Below are 20,209 nucleotides of genomic sequence, written 5' to 3'. Positions count from 1 at the left end.
ATTCCTTTTGATCCCCCTCTTGCAGGAGAGGTTGTGATGCCATACTAAAATTGTCCATTGTGGGATCCCGAAACCTAAATTCTAATCTCAACAGTCACAGCATTCTAAATTGTGTGGTTCTGGGCAAAATCCTTCCATAAGTGTCAGTTTTCATGTCTTTGAAAACCTAATGCACTAAAAACTGAATAAATATTAGGCTGAATGTCACTGTAAATACCTGTTGATTTTCTTTATGTATAAATATTTGTATTAATCGGTGGTGACCTATCAGAGGCATCTATGTACCCAACAGCCATATGCATCTGACTTTAGAGATCTAAGGGCTTACTATGCTGCTGCTTTTGCCCAAAAGCTACATTTGCTTTATGGGCTGTGTCTGTAGTCGGGGGATTCAGTGCCATTTGGTAGCAGATTTTTTTTAAACAAATGGGACAACTGCTAATAAAATACAGATCTTTTGTCCCCTAAAATACCCTGATTTAAGACCACGCACGCCTCATTTGGAAAAAGACTAAAGACTAAAGACTTCAGATTGAGAATCAACCAAGAACATAAGCTTCAGATAAATAGGCATGCTTGAAATGAGTACCTCTGAAGGCAGCAGTGCCTCTTTCTGTTTTGTTTTCTGTGCGTAATCCAACCTATTTCTTGTTTCCCCTTCCCCCCATGTGTCTGGTTTACAGATAAAAACGTAAAAGCTGTACAATGTGAATTTGTATTCTTTGCTGAGGAAATTGTGGCTCTCCTGTATCTTTTTTCTAAGGGCCCTGAGTATGCACTTAGCATGTTCAATCAACACAGATGGCAGGTTTAAAACTATGTATTCCATTGTGTGAATGTGTGTGTATAATCTTGGTAGGTGGGAGGGATGTGGGAGACCCACAGTGCATGTAAAGTTCTATAAGTGGAATCGTGTGTCAAATGTATGATACGAAATTATCAAAAAAACATATTTTTCCCTTCCGGCCCTAAGCACACTTTTCAAGACCATGTTTGGCTCCTTGATATTCTATGCGAGTGAGAGGTTAGTAAATGCTTATGTTAGAATTGGGTGGAGTGGTACCTGAAACTCTAAGGCTTGTTCTTGTGAAAATAAATATGTTTAATAATAAAAAAAGCCAGTAACTCTGCCCTTTGTCCTGTTGACTGTAACTCTTGCAGTGTTTTGATGTTGGACATGGGTCACAGATCACGGGAATCCGACATTCTCCGGGGGCCTTGTATACTACATCCACAGACAAGACCATCAAGGTGAGATGGGTGCACCAGGTTTGTAAGGCGTGTTCCCAACTTGACACTCTCCTGCTGAATATGTTCTACAATTGTCTGTATTTCTGTGTATCCCTTGGAGATGCAGAGACCCAGGTTGCTCAGGTTGGAAGAAAGTTGTACAGAATAGACACCTTGCTCGTGCTTGGAATCCATGATGCGATGTACATATTCAAAGTAATCACTTTTGTGGGTGTAGAGTAAAATAGCTTGAAATATGCTCTTCTTGATGGGTGGGGAGTAAGGTAGCTTGTGCCCCTCTTTCTTTTGGCAGAGAGTGAAAGTAGGTTGTCTTGCTACTCTTTCCCAAAGCTGGAATAATATGGGGACTTATAAAGCATTCTCTTTGGGGAGCTAGTAGGAGGTCTTCCAGTGTTCTCTTTTGGGTGGGAGAGCAAAGAATGACTTCCTTTACTCTCTCGCACAAATGTGAGAATATGACTTTCATTGATCTCTTAGTTGACAGCGTGGGGCAGTTACTATTACACTGTCCTTGCCAGAGCTTGCTTTCCCTCACCTATAGAGGGCCAACACCTGAGAATAGCCCTTGTGAGTTATCTTGTGGTGCCGGCACCCACATAAATTTTTGAGAATCCAAAGCAGCTTGACGTTGATGCCTTGTAAATGTTTCCTCTCATGTTGTACAGCACAGATATACCACAACAAGATAACAAGCCTTTTATTAGGTGGAAGCCTACTAGAGAGCGCAGCTGTCTAATTGTGAAAGACATGTTGCTGACAAGCCAAAAACTGACCTAGGAATGTATTACACTCAATGCTTACCATTGGCTTTACCTTTTATCATTCAAACTTCTTTTTCTTTAATTCATTTTATTTCAGTAAACGGTTGCTCAATTTCAAGCATGAAGTATAGTTCATGGCCAAATGAGAGAGAGCACAGAAAGTCAATACGTCACAAATGCGAGACAGCAAAAAAAAAAAAAGAAACAACAGCATGTAAAGTCGCTTAAGCCCTCGGGTATGTCCCTCATTTCAGACTTGTGCGTGAACTCACCTAGTCTCTCCACCCATCCACGGTTACCTATTCACAAGCCTCTGTATACTCCCTATTGAGTCCATATTTTGTCATACTTTTGGGGGCAACCCCGAATCTGATAATTTACCTGCTCTGCGCGCTGGCACCAATCCATGTTATTTTCCCAGTTGTGAACTTCCAGGGGCCTAGCCGCTCCCCATGCTCTTGCAATGTCTCTTTTGGCCACTCTCGCCACTAGCATCAGCTATATTTTCTGATAACATGGCCATGTTTCCTGCCCCGTTATATGTAACACCAGCCATCTGGCCTCCAGTGGGACTGTGAGGCCTGTTTTTTGGGCCATGATATGGACCACCTGTTTCCAAAATCGCTGGATTATAGGCAACTCCATAGGAAATGGAAAAATGACCCTACCGTATCACATCCTCTTATACACAGGTTAGATTTGCAGTGGCCCATGCCATGTAGGAGGGATCTGGAATAATATGATCTATGGAGGTTTCTAAGTTGTATTAAGCGGAATATGGCACACATTGCCACCTCTCCGGGCTCTGGAGGGCCTTCTGCCAGTCATCATCCTCTATCGTGCTCACGTCACCCTCCCAAACTCATGGAGAGAACGCCAAGGATCAGGGGAATTATTCATTAGTTTTTTGTAGGTCAGGGAGATTGCTTTTTCAGGCATGGAGTCTAGGAGCAGCCGGTCCTCCAATGGTGTTAATTCTGGGAGCTGGTCATCTTCCTGTATATGCCGTCCAGCTGTATTTAGTTGAAGCTTTTTGAGGGCCCCATCGCAAATTCCTTCTGCAAGTCTTCAAAAGATATCAGTGCCCCTCCCCTCCAGATGTCCCCGAAGCAGTCAATACCAATTAGTCCCCATTGCGAAAATCGCTTCAGATTGCAGAGGTCGCTTAATTGGTCACTAGACCAAAGTGGGGTCACATTTGTTAATTTACCTTCCCACCCCAAGAATTTTGTGGCCTCTCTCCGTGCTTACCTGTGTATGGAACGGACGTTTGTCTTCCCGTTTTCAATAATATAGCCCTGCCATAATTTGCTTGCCACAATGTGGTGACGTTCCAGCTAAGCCAGATGTCAAGATAACGGACCGGCACCACCGCCCACTGTAGGGGAAATTCTTCAGAGAAAGGCAGGGTCTCGTCTGCAAGGGGAAACAGCACCAATTTCCCTCAGTTTATCTGAATAACCGCGTAGCAACCCAAATCAGATCACCTCCTGTATCATAGGATTCAAATGTTCTTGTGGATCATGGGTATAAAGCACAGTATCGTCAGCATTCATTGAGACCACCTGGGCCCTGGAGGTGAGGCTGATGCCCCTATGGACATGGTGCTGCCTAAGACCCACCACCAGTGGTTCCATTGCAATGGCGAATAAGAGGGAAGACAGCAGGCAGCCCAATCTTGTCCCTGAGTAATCGGAAAGGGATCCGAAACAGACCCATTCATACGCACCCTTGCCAGTGGGAGGGTGTATACTAGACAGATCTGTTTTATGAATAGTGGACTGAGGCCAATTCTGGCTAGAAGGGAGAAGAGGTAGGACAATTCTAGTGTATCAAACACCTTGGTGGCATCTAGTAGAACAGCTGTTGCCTGAATATATGGAGAAAGATGGTGCAAGATAGCACAAATAGTGCAGAGATTATGGGAGGTGAATTGACCTGGTATAAAACCAGCCTGATCTGGCCTAATAATATTTGGTAAAAGTGGTAGCAATCTGTTAGCCAGCACCTTAGCGTATATTTTATTGTCCACATTAATCAGGGAGAGTGGCCGGTAAGAGTCACAGTGTGATGCTGGTTTGCCCGGTTTGAGTAAGGTGACTGTCATAGCTTCACGTAGTGAGGCAGGGAGGCAGCCCTGAGTTAGGAAGTCCTGGTACATGGCCAGGAGGTGCGGGCCAGCAGGGAGGCAAACTCTTTATAGAAGGAAGTTGTGAGGTCATCTCCACCCAGCGCTTTATTTCCCGGGAGATCTGCAATTACCTGTGTGTTATCTCCTCAGTCGTGATAGGGGCCTCGAGGTAGGTGTGGTGGACACGGTCCAACCACACTGGTTGTATCGTATCTAAGTATTTGATGAGCTCGGGCCATCCAGCACAGAGTTCTCTTGGTATAATTTAGCATAGAATGATGAGAAAGTGTTTGCTATTGTCGGTGTGGTGGTTACTAAGTTATTGTCTGAGTCTAATAGTTCAGCGATATGGTAGGAGGCCGGATTGGGGCATAATAATCTCACTAGGGTTCTGCCTGGGTGGCCCCCTTCACCATATCGGCACGCTTGAGTATGCAGGTAGTGAGTCTCCCGGATGGCCTCCTCCTGGAATTCTGTTAATTTGGAGTTAATGTCAGCTAACAGATCGGCACTTTTTGAGTGAAAGTAACTAGTCTCAAGGGACTGGATCTCCTGTTCAAGGTTGGCCAGTGACCTATGAATGGATTTTACAACCCATGCCTGCTTTGCTATACATGCGCCTCTTATGACCACACTTAAGGCCTGCCACAACGTGGAGGGCAAGTCAATGGAGTTCACATTGTGAGCAAAAAACTCAAAAATCTCCTTCTGAATCTCTTTGCAGAACACTGCGTCTCGCAGGGCTTCCGCAGGTAGGCGCCAAGAGAAGGGCCTGGGCTCGGAGTGAGGGAGCTGGAGCTCCAGTAAGACAGGCGCGTGGCCTGACAGAGTATGAGGGTGATGAGCAACCCCAATTGACCATGTCCTTACCTTAGGGGATACTATCCAAAAATCTAAACAGGACCATGATCTGTGGTATGTGGAAATGCAGATTCCCTAGAGTGCATGTCAATGCCCAGGTCTCCAAACATCATGTATATGATATCAGACATGATCGTGTGGAGCATTTTTGAGGCATTAGGATGATGGTCCTGAGAACTCCCAGATCTATCTCTCCGGTCCTCCAGGCCGACGTTGAAGTAGTCACCCCAGGTGAGGGCCCACGGACCTAAACCCTGAAACCTGGACCACAATGCGGAGTAAACTCTGGATCATCCGCGTTTGGTCCGTATACGGCCACCAGAGTAACAGGTGTCCGCCCAATGAGCCTGTCAGGAGAACGTATCTGCCCTCAGGTTCGAGTACAGTATGAGCCACTTTCCAGGCGAAACCTCTGCGTAAAAGTATTGTGACCTAGCATCATTTGAATACGTTGAGGAGTAAGCTGTGTCCCAGCCTCTGGCTTGCAGGCGAGGGGATTTCGGGTCAGCTAGGTGTGTTTCTTCTAGGAAACAATTGTCTATTTTGTGCCTGTTAAAATAAGATTGCATGAGGCGAGCCTTCCTAGCGTTATTAATGCTGCGTACATTCCAGGTTAAGCACTTCAGGGTGGCCATAGAGACGAAGTGTGTACTATCTTAAGGTGCGTGGGTCCCTTAGACTTTTGTTGTTGTTTGGTGGTGCAAGCTGTGTGAAAGAGACCTAATCGTGTACCTCAACAAGAAAGACATAAACAAAATGCAAAACTGCACTGCAAACACTCTGACCGCCCCCCACTCACTCCAACCCCCAAACTTGGTTAAGATAAAATACCTTCCTCCCACCCTGACTGCCTAGTACCCTCAAAAAAGAAGCATGGGAAACCTCCCTTGGGGCTAAGTAACACCATGCGTAGCCCCATCCAAATGGCTGGATGGCCCGACCTCAGATGCAAGGCCATCTTGAGATATTGTGCAGAAGTAATATTGACTCAATCGTTGTCACCCAGAGAGGTGCGCTCAGCAGCACCAGGTGATCCCCTGCCGGACAGAGCCTATTGGTTGCAGGTTTGGCAAACTTCAGGGCCAACTTGGCATCCATAAATAAATGTGAATTGCAATTGACGGAGATTCGGAGCCTGGCGGGATATAACAGTGCATATGATATTTCAGCCTTGTGCAGGAGTTTTATTCACAGGTAGGAATTTGCGTGGGCAGCCTGTGCGCCCAGCGTGAAGTTAGGGAAGAAAGAGATGACACTGCTGAGGTGCTGCAGAGGGCCCTTTTCACAAACTAAACGTAAAACAGTGTCTCTGCCACAGTAATTCAGGATTTTGGCGATTATCGGTCTGGCAGGTGCCCCCGGGGTTGGTCGAGGACCAGCGAATGATTGGCCCGTTCCACTATGAACACTGGTGACATATCCTCATTAAACAGGCTATGTATCGTAATCTTGACAAAGTCCTCCATTTCGGACATGGAGGTGGACTCCCGAACACCTATAATGCGAAGGTTACTTTGTTAGGATCTCTCCTCCAAATCTTCGTTCTTGTTCATTTTTAAAAGGTGCTCTTTGGATTCAAAGTTTTGGTCGTCGATATCAGATACCCGGTTTCCAGGCAGTCCAACCTGGACTCATGTGTTTCTAGGCCTGGTCTATTGTTTTAAGACTGGCTTTCAGGTCAAGGAGTATTTCCTTAAAACCGGGCTCTTCGGGGTCCTCCTCCACCTGCGGGTTCCTAGACGCGCCAGAGGACCTCTCACCCTCAGTATGCTGGATGCGTTTTTTGCCCTCCAAGGTGAGTTTTGTCTTTCTGGCATCTGACTTGCCCATGATAACAGCTGACAGGTACAGTCCTGGCAAAAAGGATTAGCGTTCCCCTGCAATCTTTGTTCATGGAGCTGTACCACACGCTGGGTGCAGGCACCAGTCTTGAGGCCCAGATGCTGCTGCCAGGCAGGCCCCGCCTCGCCCCACCTCCATGTTCTCGGCAGGGGGCACAAGCAGGTTCACACAGCTGCCACTATTTAAGGATGGGCAACAGTACCCCCGGGGAGGCACAACCCAAACTCTTGTTCAGCCTGCCCACCTCCCGCCAGCTCATATCATGTTGGCTGCACCCCAAGGAAAGATCAGCAGGGGCAGCCGTCTGGGGAGTGTCCAGTGGTCCAGGTATTCCTGGGTCGCCCCCGCACAGCCAGCAGGGGTGCCGTCGCCAATCCGGGAGAGGAGAGGACGTTACCGTCTCACAGTGCCCTCTGGGCTGCAGCCCCCTTTTTTAGGAAGAAGGTACATGGAAGTGCTTTAGTTATATGGAGGGCCACTGGAATTATATGGCAGGGAAAGACGAATTTATGAGGCAGGGTTGAGCAATTTATATGACAAGAAAAGTCCAGTTATGAATTTACAATGCCAATAGCGATAACTCAAGCAAATGCGAGACCAATTGCATTGCAAATGTTTGTCCTTACTTGTCACCATTATTTACCAGCAGCACACGGTCTTATCCAACTTGCTGGGTATCTACGCTTAGCTGAGAAACGAGTTAGGCCCTCTGATAGTGGGTTGTATTTTTTTCTGCTGTTGTCTTTACCAATTTCTTTCACTTTTTGATTTATGGTTATGGAAAATTTGGACACTGTTTATATTAAAAACATCCAGTCAGCTGACTGTTCCATTTTTGCTTTTGCTTTTACGGGTCTTCTATAATGATGTTTAGTCCCTTTACAGGAGAGTTACTGGTTGTCTACGTTTCTGAAGCTTTTCTGAGCAATTAAGAGAAGTGACTTGCCGTTTTCAAGACCAGTATTGGCAATAATGTTTATTTTAATAAGTGTACAATGGTGTGTTCTGCATGTCTGTCTCGTAATTAAATGGCTGCAGCACTGGTGTTAACATATTAAGATATGCAGGGAGGAAAGCGTTAGCAACTGAGGAATGAGGTGTCGCTGTGTTTTACTGCATTAATTTTTGCCCACCTGGGAGGTCATTTTATCAGATTTGTCTCAAGATGAAATAATGCTGTGTCTCTGTCTGCCTACTTTACCAGGCACTAGTAGTGCCCCCATCAAGCAGACTACACCATTTAGAATGGTAGGCATTTTCTAGTTACAGCAGTACATGGACTTGCTTACAGGTTTGCCAGGCTCACAGTTACGGCTTTGCATTGGTTTGTAAATGTATTTTTTTTGTGTGTTCTGCATCTGCATCTGTATATCAGTAGTGTGGTAGTGACTGATGGAACCATCAAGTTCACCCATTCTTCAAATTGTCTTCCTTGCTCTAAACACCGTAGGCCTACCTGACATTTGCTTGACGCTTGTGTGCACACTGTTGCCAGTTACTGCGTTTAGGTCGAGCCTACCAAGCAGCTGAGCTGGTTGCAAAAGATCTGTCGTGAGCTTACTATGAACTCAAAGGGGCTTAGAGCCCGCCCACTGTTTAAGATTGATTTGTTTTATTGGCACTCAGTTGCTTGCTTCTTTTTCGGTAAATAAAATAAGTGTGCATAGATAAAGTGACTTGGTCGCATTATTGGATCCTTTTCCCCTCCTTTTGTTCATGCTGTATGGTGTATAACATAGACAAATGCATTGGCAGAGCCAACAGGTCTCAAAGGCGAGATCTATTGGTTTTGCTAGTGCTTGTTTATTTAAAATTCCTTTCCTCATAGATAGGTTACTTATTAAGTCCCTCTGCTTATAAGAGGACCCTTCCATTCCACGCTATTGTTTAGAATTAAACACAAGCACTAGCTTAGATATCTTAGCAAATGCTGCTCTGTAAACTTTTCAAATTGACGAAGAATTCGAAAAAATCATCAAAACTACTAATTATAATTTATCAAGGATGTCATTTGCTTTTTCCCCTGTTTCCAATTCCTAACTTACTCTAGAATTTAGTTCGCTTTCCTTATTATCTGGAATAATCTCCCTGTTTTGTCTCATCTACAGGTCCATATTCCAACAGACCCTCCTCAGACGCTTTCCTCCCAGCTGCACTGTGACGTGATGAATGGGGTAAGAGTTGCATAATGAAGAGACGGAAGGAGCCTAGGGTGATTGAAAACACTCACTGCAGTTTCCACCTGTGGGATGTGATGTGTTCAGGGTGAACATGAGCCCAGTGTGAGCTCAACATGATTTATTTTAGGGTCGTGTGCTCGGTACCAGCCTCTTACTCTGATGACATGGACAAGAGTCCAGATTAAAGCCTTTATGGTCATGGGCCTATTGCAGGGTCAGTCCCTTCTCTGCTGTGGTCACAGTGTTCACACAGGATGTGACCCTATATTATTTTGGTGTGGTTAGTTGCCATGGAAAAGTTAACTTTTTTAAGCTGGGAAATATTTATTAAAAGTAGTAAATAATGTGCTGGATTATACCATTTTGGTTGCCTGTAGTAAAAACAACATATTATTTTAATATGTAATTAAGATAAAAGGGTTTTGGGGGGAAATACTATGATAAGGAACACATTTTGTCTGTGGAAGTCTGAGACTTTATAAACTACTGGCTGCATGGTGAAGTGAACAATAGACCTTGGGTGCACTAACAATGTTCATATTTTGATGCCTATCATGAAGTGGATACTGATTAAACTAAAGATAGTAGTTTCTCTTCATATTATGGCCAGCCAATCGGAGTACGAGCTCTCACAGAACTCGCAGCAGCTTCTCACTCCCACAGGAGCGAGGCAGCCAACGGGGGTGGGGTTGGTAAAAGCCCCCTCGACTGATCATGTTGCTCTATTTCTTTAAGTTGTGTGTCAGTGGGACTCCCAAGGACACCCACTAACCCAACCGTCCAGATTTTGATGCATTTTTAATTTCTCTAAAACTACTGAACTAATTGACACCAAATCACAAAAAGCACACTTTCTGGATACAAATCTAGCTTTCTGCCAAACACAGTGTAACTCTAGTTAGCCGTTTTGGCTGTAGCAGTGTATAAAACTCCCTATGGAAACTGCATAGAGAAATAGCACTTTGGGATCCCCTCTCCCCCTTTTTTCTCGGCCCCCACTTGACAGATCCCCTGTAAAGAAGCTGAGGTGGCGACGATTTGCCAATGGAGACAAAGTTATTAGCAAAACAAAAGACTCTTTTCCTATGGAAGGTATGGGGACCTAACTATAAGTACACAATGTGTGTGTATGTCTCTCTCTTGCTATAGATATGTATATACATATATATATATATATATATATATATGTTCGATGGCATGTGTAGCTGCAGATACACATGCTGTGCACAGTCCGCCACAGTCCGCCATCTGGTGTTGGGCTCGGAGTGTTACAAGTTGTTTTTCTTCGAAGAAGTCTTTTCGAGTCACGAGACCGAGGGACTCCTCCCATTTCGATTCCATTGCGCATGGGCGTCGACTCCATCTTAGATTGTTTTTTTACCGCCATCGGGTTCGGACGTGTTCCTTTTCGCTCCGTGTTTCGGGTTGGAAAGTTAGTTAGAATCTCGGAAAAAAACGTCGGTATTGTTTGCGTTCGGTATCGGGTTAGTTAGAACAAATCGACACCGAATTTTGAAGAGCTCCGGTGGCCCTTCGGGGTTTTTTCGATCCCCCGTTGGGGCCTGGTCGGCCCGGCCACGTCCGACTTCAAGGCTGATGGAACGGACCCCATTCCGCTTCTGCCCAAAATGCCATCACAAGTATCCGTATACGGATCACCATCTGGTCTGTAACTTGTGCTTGGCCCCCGAGCACAAGGAGGATACTTGTGAAGCCTGTCAAGCGTTTCGGTCGAGGAAGACGCTGAGAGACCGAAGAGCCAGGAGACTACAAATGGCGTCCACACCGACAGGTTAAGACAGTTTCGAGGAGGAAGAAGAAGCTTTCTCCGTCCACGAGTCGGATTCTGAAGAACTCGACGCCGAAGAAACACCCAAAACCGTGAGTAAGACGTCGAAAATCAAGACTCACGAGAAGTCCACAAAAGCCCAGGGGACGCCACCGCCAACAGGCCATGGCTTAACCCGAAAAATAGGTGACCCATCCAAGGCACCGAAAAAGGGCATGCTGGTGTCGAAGTCATCCGACTCCGGTCGAGATACTGCCACACAGCAACCTCGGAGCCGAGACAGCGGCTCCGAGAAACTTCGGCACAGAGACAGCGCCACCGAAGAATTTCGGCACCGAGACACCACGCCGAAAACAAAGAAGGTTTCTTCGGAGCCTAAAAAGACTTCCGAAAAGGTTTCGGTTCCGAAACATCCAGCCTCGGAGCCGAAAACTAGTTCCTATACAGAGGAACAAGGATTAACCTCTCAATTACATAGATTTGGAGAGGAGCTTCAAGCTGTAGAGCCTGACTACATGCAAAGAAGGCTTCATATTCATGAGGACACAGGGAAGATAACCACTCTTCCCCCAATCAAAATAAAAAGGAAACTTGCCTTTCAACAAAAGGACAAGCAACCACAGCAAAGGTGGCAAGGAAAACAACCCCACCACCGTCTCCACCACCATCAATACATGCATCACCAGCAACAACTCCACCACTGATGCACTCACCAGCTCATACTACAATGAGTCAGGATGATCCCGATGCATGGGACCTTTACGATGCTCCAGTGTCTGACAACAGCCCAGACTCCTATCCTACAAAACCGTCACCACCTGAGGACAGTACATCCTACATACAGGTGGTCGCAAGGGCAGCCAAATTTCACAACGTCACCTTACATTCTGAACCAATTGAGGATGACTTTCTGTTTAACACCCTATCCTCCACCCATAGCCAGTACCAAAGCCTTCCCATGCTCCCAGGAATGCTAAGACATTCAAAACAAATATTTCAGGATCCAGTTAAAGGCAGAGCCATAACTCCAAGGGTGGAGAAAAAGTACAAGCCACCGCCAACAGATCCAATCTATATTACAACACAACTAACACCAGACTCAGTAGTTGTCGGGGCAGCTCGTAAGAGAGCCAACTCTCATACCTCAGGAGACCCACCACCTCCAGACAAGGAGAGCCGCAAATTTGATGCAGCGGGAAAAAGGGTTGCAGCACAAGCAGCAAATCAATGGCGTATTGCCAATTCACAAGCACTTTTGGCAAGATACGACAGAGCTCATTTGGATGAAATGCAACATTTCATCGAACACTTACCCAAGGAGTTCCAAAAAAGAGCGCAACAGGTGGTGGAAGAGGGACAAAGTATCTCAAATAATCAGATACGGTCTTCCATGGATGCAGCAGATACAGCTGCGAGGACAATTAACACTGCAATCACGATACGAAGGCACGCATGGCTGCGCACTTCAGGGTTCAAGCCGGAAATCCAACAAGCTGTGCTCAATATGCCATTTAATGAAAAGCAATTGTTTGGGCCGGAGGTGGACACTGCCATTGACAAACTCAAAAAAGACACCGATACAGCCAAAGCCATGGGCGCACTCTACTCCCTGCAGAGCAGAGGCACATTTCGAAAAACACCTTTTAGGGGAGGGTTTCGAGGTCAACCCACAGAAGCCACAACCTCACAAACAAGGCCTACTTACCAGGGTCAATATCAGAGGGGAGGTTTTCGGGGGCAATATAGAGGGGGCCAATTCCCAAGAAATCGTGGAAAATTCCAAGGCCCCAAAACTCCTCAAAATAAACAGTGACTCACAAGTCACACAACCCCATCACATAACACCTGTGGGGGGAAGACTAAGCCAATTTTACAAACTTTGGGAGGAAATAACAACAGACACTTGGGTCTTAGCAATTATCCAGCATGGTTATTGCATAGAATTTCTCCAATTCCCTCCAAACGTCCCACCGAAAACACACAATATGTCAAAACAACATATAGATCTTCTAGGACTAGAAGTTCAAGCATTGCTACAAAAGGACGCAATAGAATTAGTACCAAATCTACAAAAAAACACAGGAGTTTACTCACTGTACTGTCTGATACCCAAAAAGGACAAAACTCTGAGACCAATACTAGATCTCAGAACACTAAATACCTACATCAAATCAGACCACTTTCACATGGTCACATTACAAGACGTAATCCCACTGCTCAAACAGCAAGACTACATGACAACATTAGACCTAAAAGATGCGTATTTCCATATACCAATACATCCTTCACACAGGAAATACCTAAGGTTTGTATTCCAAGAAATACATTACCAATTCAAAGTGTTGCCATTCGGAATAACAACTGCGCCAAGAGTTTTTATAAAATGCCTGGCAGTGGTAGCTGCACATATCAGAAGGCAGCAAATACATGTGTTCCCGTACTTAGACGACTGGTTAATCAAAACCAACACGCTAAGACAGTGTTCACAGCAAACAAAATATGTCATACATACCCTTCACAGGCTAGGTTTCTCCATCAACTACGCGAAGTCACACCTTTTGCCGTGTCAAACACAGCAATACTTAGGAGCGACAATCAACACAGCAAAAGGGATTGCCACTCCAAGTCCACAAAGGGTTCAAACATTTCACAAAGTAATACAGGCCATGTATCCAACACAAAAGATACAAGTCAAAACGGTAATGAAACTCCTAGGCATGATGTCTTCATGCATAGCCATTGTCCCAAACGCAAGATTGCACATGCGGCCCTTACAACAGTGCCTAGCATCACAATGGTCACAAGCACAGGGTCAACTTCTAGATCTGGTGTTGATAGACCGCCAAACATACATCTCGCTTCTATGGTGGAACAGTACAAATTTAAACCAAGGGCGGCCTTTCCAAGACCCAGTGCCACAATACGTCATAACGGCGGATGCTACCATGACAGGGTGGGGAGCACACCTCAATCAACACAGCATCCAAGGACAATGGGACATACATCAGAGACAGTTTCACATAAATCACTTAGAACTGTTAGCAGTATTTCTGGCGCTGAAAGCATTTCAACCCATAATAACCCAAAAATACATTCTTGTCAAAACAGACAACATGACAACAATGTATTATCTAAACAAACAAGGAGGGACACACTCGACGCAGTTGTGCCTCCTAACACAAAAAATATGGCATTGGGCGATTCACAACCACATTCGCCTAGAAGCACAATTTATTCCAGGGATTCAAAACCAGTTGGCAGACAATCTCTCTCGAGATCACCAACAAACCCACGAATGGGAAATTCACCCCCAAATACTAAACAATTACTTTCAAATTTGGGGGACACCTCAAATAGATCTATTTGCAACAAAGGAAAACTCAAAATGCCAAAACTTCGCATCCAGGTACCCACAAGATCAATCCCAAGGCAATGCTCTATGGATGAACTGGTCAGGGATATTTGCGTACGCTTTTCCCCCTCTCCCTCTCCTTCCATATCTAGTAAACAGGTTGAGTCAAAACAAACTCAAACTCATACTAATAGCACCAACATGGGCAAGGCAACCTTGGTACACAACACTACTAGACCTTTCAGTAGTACCTCATGTCAAACTGCCAAACAGACCAGATCTGTTAACACAACACAAACAACAGATCAGGCATCCAAATCCAGCATCTTTGAATCTAGCAATTTGGCTCCTGAAATCCTAGAATTCGGACACTTAGACCTCACACAAGAATGTATGGAGGTCATAAGACAAGCTAGGAAACCTACCACTAGACACTGCTATGCAAACAAGTGGAAAAGATTTGTGTATTACTGCCAGAATAATCAAATTCAGCCATTACACGCATCTCCAAAAGATATAGTAGGATATTTACTACATTTGCAAAAATCAAATCTAGCTTTCTCTTCCATAAAGATACATCTCACCGCAATATCAGCTTACCTGCAAATTACTCATTCAACTTCACTATTTAGAATACCAGTCATTAAAGCGTTTATGGAAGGCCTAAAGAGAATTATACCACCAAGAACACCAACTGTTCCTTCATGGAACCTCAACATTGTCTTAACAAGACTCATGGGTCCACCTTTCGAGCCCATGCATTCTTGTGAAATGCAATACTTAACGTGGAAAGTTGCATTTTTGATTGCCATCACATCTCTAAGAAGAGTGAGTGAGATTCAAGCATTTACCATACAAGAACCATTTATTCAAATACATAAAAATAAAGTAGTTCTAAGGACAAATCCTAAATTTTTACCAAAGGTTATCTCACCGTTCCACTTAAATCAAACAGTAGAATTACCAGTGTTCTTCCCACAGCCAGATTCTGTAGCTGAAAGAGCACTACATACATTAAACATCAAAAGAGCACTAATGTACTACATTGACAGAACAAAACTAATTAGAAAAACAAAACAACTATTTATTGCCTTTCAAAAACCTCATACAGGAAATCCAATTTCAAAACAAAGCATTGCTAGGTGGATAGTTAAGTGTATTCAAACCTGCTATCTTAAAGCAAAGAGAGAGCTGCCTATTACACCAAAGGCACACTCAACCAGAAAGAAAGGTGCTACCATGGCCTTTCTAGGAAATATTCCAATGAACGAAATATGTAAGGCAGCTACATGGTCTACGCCTCATACATTTACCAAGCACTACTGTGTAGATGTGTTAACTGCACAACAAGCCACAGTAGGTCAAGCTGTACTAAGAACATTATTTCAAACTACTTCAACTCCTACAGGCTAAACCACCGCTTTTGGGGAGATAACTGCTTTCTAGTCTATGCACAGCATGTGTATCTGCAGCTACACATGCCATCGAACGGAAAATGTCACTTACCCAGTGTACATCTGTTCGTGGCATTAGTCGCTGCAGATTTACATGCGCCCACCCGCCTCCCCGGGAGCCTGTAGCCGTTTAGAAGTAGATCTTGAACATTTGTACATTTGTAAATATATTACTTTAACCTTTATTATGTACATACGTATTCATTCCATTGCATGGGCACTATTACTAACATACACAACTCCTACCTCACCCTCTGCGGGGAAAACAATCTAAGATGGAGTCGACGCCCATGTGCAATGGAATCGAAATGGGAGGAGTCCCTCAGTCTCGTGACTCGAAAAGACTTCTTCGAAGAAAAACAACTTGTAAAACTCCGAGCCCAACACCAGATGGCGGACTGTGCACAGCATGTGAATCTGCAGCGACTAATGCCACGAACAGATGTACACTGGGTAAGTGACATTTTCCATATATATGTATTCTTTCTTTCTATCTATTACCTAGTGGTGGTCGGTATAGTTTGGGCCTAGTTTCTATAGAAAAAGCATTTGTTTACTTGGTTTTCTCTTTTGCGCTGGTTAAAGAATCTTCACAAAATTTTCCATAAAAATACATCAATACTTTCCAGACAGCAGCTGACGTTAGCAGAGTGATCCATCAAGTAGGGGACGAGAAAAAGAGGGGGGTGGTCCCAAAATGTGTTTTCTCCTTTTTAATTTACTTAGGAACACCCTGACCCCTTAGCTCTGGTGCTGGGGTTCCAACGGTGACCGATCATCGGCACCGAAAAAGGGCACGCTTGTGTCGAAGTCATCTGACTCCGGTCGAGATACCGGCACACAGCAATCTCGAGCCCGAGACAGCGGCTCTGAGCAAGTTCGGCACCGAGACAGTGGCACCGACATGGGTCGGCACCGAGAGACCACGACGCCGAAAATAAAGAAAGTGTTGTCGGAGCCGAAAAAGGCTACCGAAAAGGTTTCCATTCCGAAACATCCAGCCTCGGAACTGAAATCAGGTTCCTACACAGAGGAACAGGGATTGTCCTCCCAAATGCAAGGACATAAGTTCGGACAAGAACTAGAATCAATGGAGCCAGACTACACTCAAAGGAGGCTCCACATTCAAAAGGACACAGGGAAGATAAGCACTCTTCCCCCAATTAAAATGAAAAGAAGACTTGCCTTTCAAGAAAAGGACAAGCAGCCACAGGCAAAGGTGGCAAGACAGACAACTCCGCCACCATCTCCACCACCATCAATGCACACATCACCGGTAGTCACTCCACCACTAATGCAATCCCCAACTCATACTGCAATGAGTCAGGATGATCCCGACGCATGGGACCTTTATGATGCGCCAGTATCGGATAACAGCCCAAACTGTTACCCAGCGAGACCGTCTCCACCTGAGGACAGTACATCCTTACACGCAGGTGGTCTCAAGAGCAGCGGCTTTTCATAATGTCACCTTGCATGCAGAACCGATTGAGGATGACTTTTTGTTTAATACACTATCCTCCACTCCTAGCCAATACCAGAGCTTACCTATGCTACCTGGAATGCTAAAACACTCCAAACAGGTGTTTCAGGGTGGAGAAAAAGTACAAGCCACCGCCTACAGACCCTGTGTATATCACACAGCAATTAACACCAGACTCTGTGGTAGTAGGGGCAGCTCGCAAGAGAGCAACCTCACACCTCGGGAGACGCACCACCTCCAGACAAGGAGAGTCGCAAATTCGATGCTGCAGGGAAAAGGGTTGCAGCACAAGCAGCAAACCAATGGCGCATTGCCAACTCACAAGCACTTCTGGCAAGATATGATAGGGCTCATTGGGACGAAATGCAGCATTTCATAGAACACTTACCCAAAGAGTTCCAGAAAAGAGCACAACAAGTGGTGGAGGAAGGACAAAGTATCTCAAATAATCAGATACGGTCAGCAATGGATGCAGCAGATACAGCTGCAAGGACAGTAAATACTGCAGTAACAATAAGGAGACACGCATGGTTGCGTACGTCAGGATTCAAGCCGGAAATACAACAAGCCGTGCTGAATATGCCTTTTAATGGACAGCAGTTGTTTGGGCCGGAGGTGGACACTGCTATCGAAAAACTTAAAAAAGACACTGATACGGCCAAAGCCATGGGCGCACTCTACTCCCCACAGAGCAGAGGCACATTTCGCAAAACACAGTTTAGAGGGGGGTTTCGAGGACAAGCTACAGAACCCACAACCTCACAAACAAGGCCCACTTATCAAAGTCAATATCAGCGGGGAACTTTTCGGGGGCAATATAGAGGGGGACAATTCCAAAAGAATAGAGGGAAGTTCCAAAGCCCCAAAACTCCTCAAAACAAGCAGTGACTTCCAAGTCACAAATCCCCAACACATTACACCAGTGGGGGGGAGACTAAGCAATTTTTACAAACATTGGGAGCAGATAACAACAGACACTTGGGTACTGGCAATTATCCAGCATGGTTATTGCATAGAATTTCTCAGATTCCCTCCAAACGTTCCACCGAAAACACACAATATGTCAAAACAACACATGGATCTTCTAGGACTAGAGGTCCAGGCATTGCTACAAAAAGGAGCAATAGAATTAGTAACAATTCAACAGAAAGGAACAGGAGTTTACTCTCTGTACTTTCTCATACCCAAAAAGGACAAAACACTGAGACCTATATTAGATCTCAGAACATTAAATACCTACATCAAATCAGACCACTTTCACATGGTGACATTACAAGACGTAATCCCACTGCTCAAACAACCAGACTACATGACAACACTAGACCTAAAGGATGCATATTTCCATATACCAATACATCCTTCACACAGAAAGTACCTACGATTTGTATTCCAAGGGGTACATTACCAATTCAAGGTGTTGCCATTCGGAATGACGACTGCACCAAGAGTTTTTACAAAATGCCTGGCAGTAGTAGCTGCGCATATCAGAAGGCAGCAAATACATGTGTTCCCGTACCTAGACGATTGGTTAATCAAAACCAACACACTAGAAAGGTGTTCACAACACACAAAGTACGTCATAGAAACCCTACACAAACTAGGTTTCTCAATCAATTACACAAAGTCACACCTTCAGCCGTGTCAAACACAGCAATACTTAGGGGCAACAATCGACACAGCAAGAGCGATTGCCACTCCAAGTCCACAAAGAGTACAAGCATTTCACAATGTAATACAGGTCATGTATCCAAACCAAAGAATACAAGTCAAAATAGTAATGAAACTCCTAGGCATGATGTCCTCATGCATAGCCATTGTCCCAAACGCAAGATTGCACATGCGGCCCTTACAACAGTGCCTAGCATCACAATGGTCACAAGCACAGGCTCAACTTCTAGATCTAGTGTTGATAGACCGCCAAATATATACATTGCTTCAATGGTGGAACAATATAAATTTAAACCAAGGGCGGCCTTTTCAAGACCCATGATAGGGTGGGGAGCACACCTCAATCAACACAGCATTCAAGAACAAATGGGACTCTCGGCAAAAACAGTTTCACATAAATCACTTAGAACTATTGGCAGTATTTCTAGCGTTAAAAGCATTTCAACCAATAATAAGGCACAAACACATTCTTGTCAAAACAGACAACATGACAACGATGTATTACCTAAACAAACAGGGAGGAACACACTCAACACAGTTGTGTCTCCTAACACAGAAAATATGGCATTGGGCGATATACAACCACATTCGCCTAATAGCACAGTTCATTCCAGGGATTCAGAATCAGTTAGCAGACAATCTCTCTCGGGATCACCAACAGATCCACGAATGGGAGATTCACCCCCAAGTACTACACACTTACTTCCAAAATTGGGGAATACCACAAATAGACCTGTTTCCAACAAATGAAAACGCAAAATGCCGAAACTTCGCATCCAGGTACCCACAAGATCAGTCTCTGGGCAATTCTTTATGGATGAGTTGGTCAGGGATATTTGCATACGCTTTTCCCCCTCTCCCACTCCTTCCATATCTAGTAAACCAGTTGAGTCAAAACAAGCTCAAACTCATACTCATAAGCACCAACTTGGGCAAGACAACCTTAGTACACAACACTATTAGACCTCTCAGTAGTGCCTCATATCAAACTACCAAACAGACCAGATCTGTTAACTCAACACAATCAACAGATCAGACACCCCAATCCAGCATCGCTGAATCTAGCATTTTGGCTCCTGAAGTCTTAGAGTTCGGACACTTAGACCTTACACAGGAATGTATGGAAGTCATAAAACAAGCTAGAAAACCAACCACTAGACATTGCTATGCAAATAAGTGAAAAAGGTTTGTTTATTATTGCCATAATAATCAAATTCAACCCTTACACGCATCTGCTAAAGACATCGTAAGCTACTTACTACATTTGCAAAAGTCAAAACTAGCTTTTTCATCCATTAAGATACATCTTACCGCAATTTCAGCTTACCTGCAAATTACCCACTCAACTTCACTATTTAGGATACCAGTCATAAAAGCCTTTATGGAAGGACTAAAAAGAATTATACCAACAAGAACACCACCAGTTCCTTCATGGAA

At 44.6% G+C, this 20,209-nt stretch overlaps 1 protein-coding gene and 1 long non-coding RNA gene across 5 annotated transcripts in view; one reads left to right on the top strand and one right to left on the bottom strand.

Annotated features, from left to right (window-relative positions):
- LOC138294165 (uncharacterized) overlaps positions 1–20,209 on the bottom strand; it is a 407,566-nt gene that overhangs the window by 169,717 nt on the left and 217,640 nt on the right. The gene's annotated exons all lie outside the window — the stretch shown is intronic.
- FBXW9 (F-box and WD repeat domain containing 9) overlaps positions 1–20,209 on the top strand; it is a 178,010-nt gene that overhangs the window by 95,553 nt on the left and 62,248 nt on the right. For all 4 annotated transcript variants that reach the window (XM_069231839.1, XM_069231842.1, XM_069231840.1 and 1 more), the window contains 2 exons: positions 1,162–1,251; positions 8,955–9,020. In XM_069231839.1, the coding sequence (XP_069087940.1) occupies positions 1,162–1,251; positions 8,955–9,020 (156 nt within the window). The remainder of the gene's footprint in view (positions 1–1,161; positions 1,252–8,954; positions 9,021–20,209) is intronic.

This window comes from Pleurodeles waltl, chromosome 4_2 (genome assembly GCF_031143425.1).
Source record: "Pleurodeles waltl isolate 20211129_DDA chromosome 4_2, aPleWal1.hap1.20221129, whole genome shotgun sequence".
In the NCBI taxonomy this organism is placed as follows: Eukaryota; Metazoa; Chordata; class Amphibia; order Caudata; family Salamandridae; genus Pleurodeles; species Pleurodeles waltl.
The sequence above is the reverse complement of the archived record's forward strand: the minus strand, read 5'-3'. Positions and strand labels throughout refer to the sequence as shown.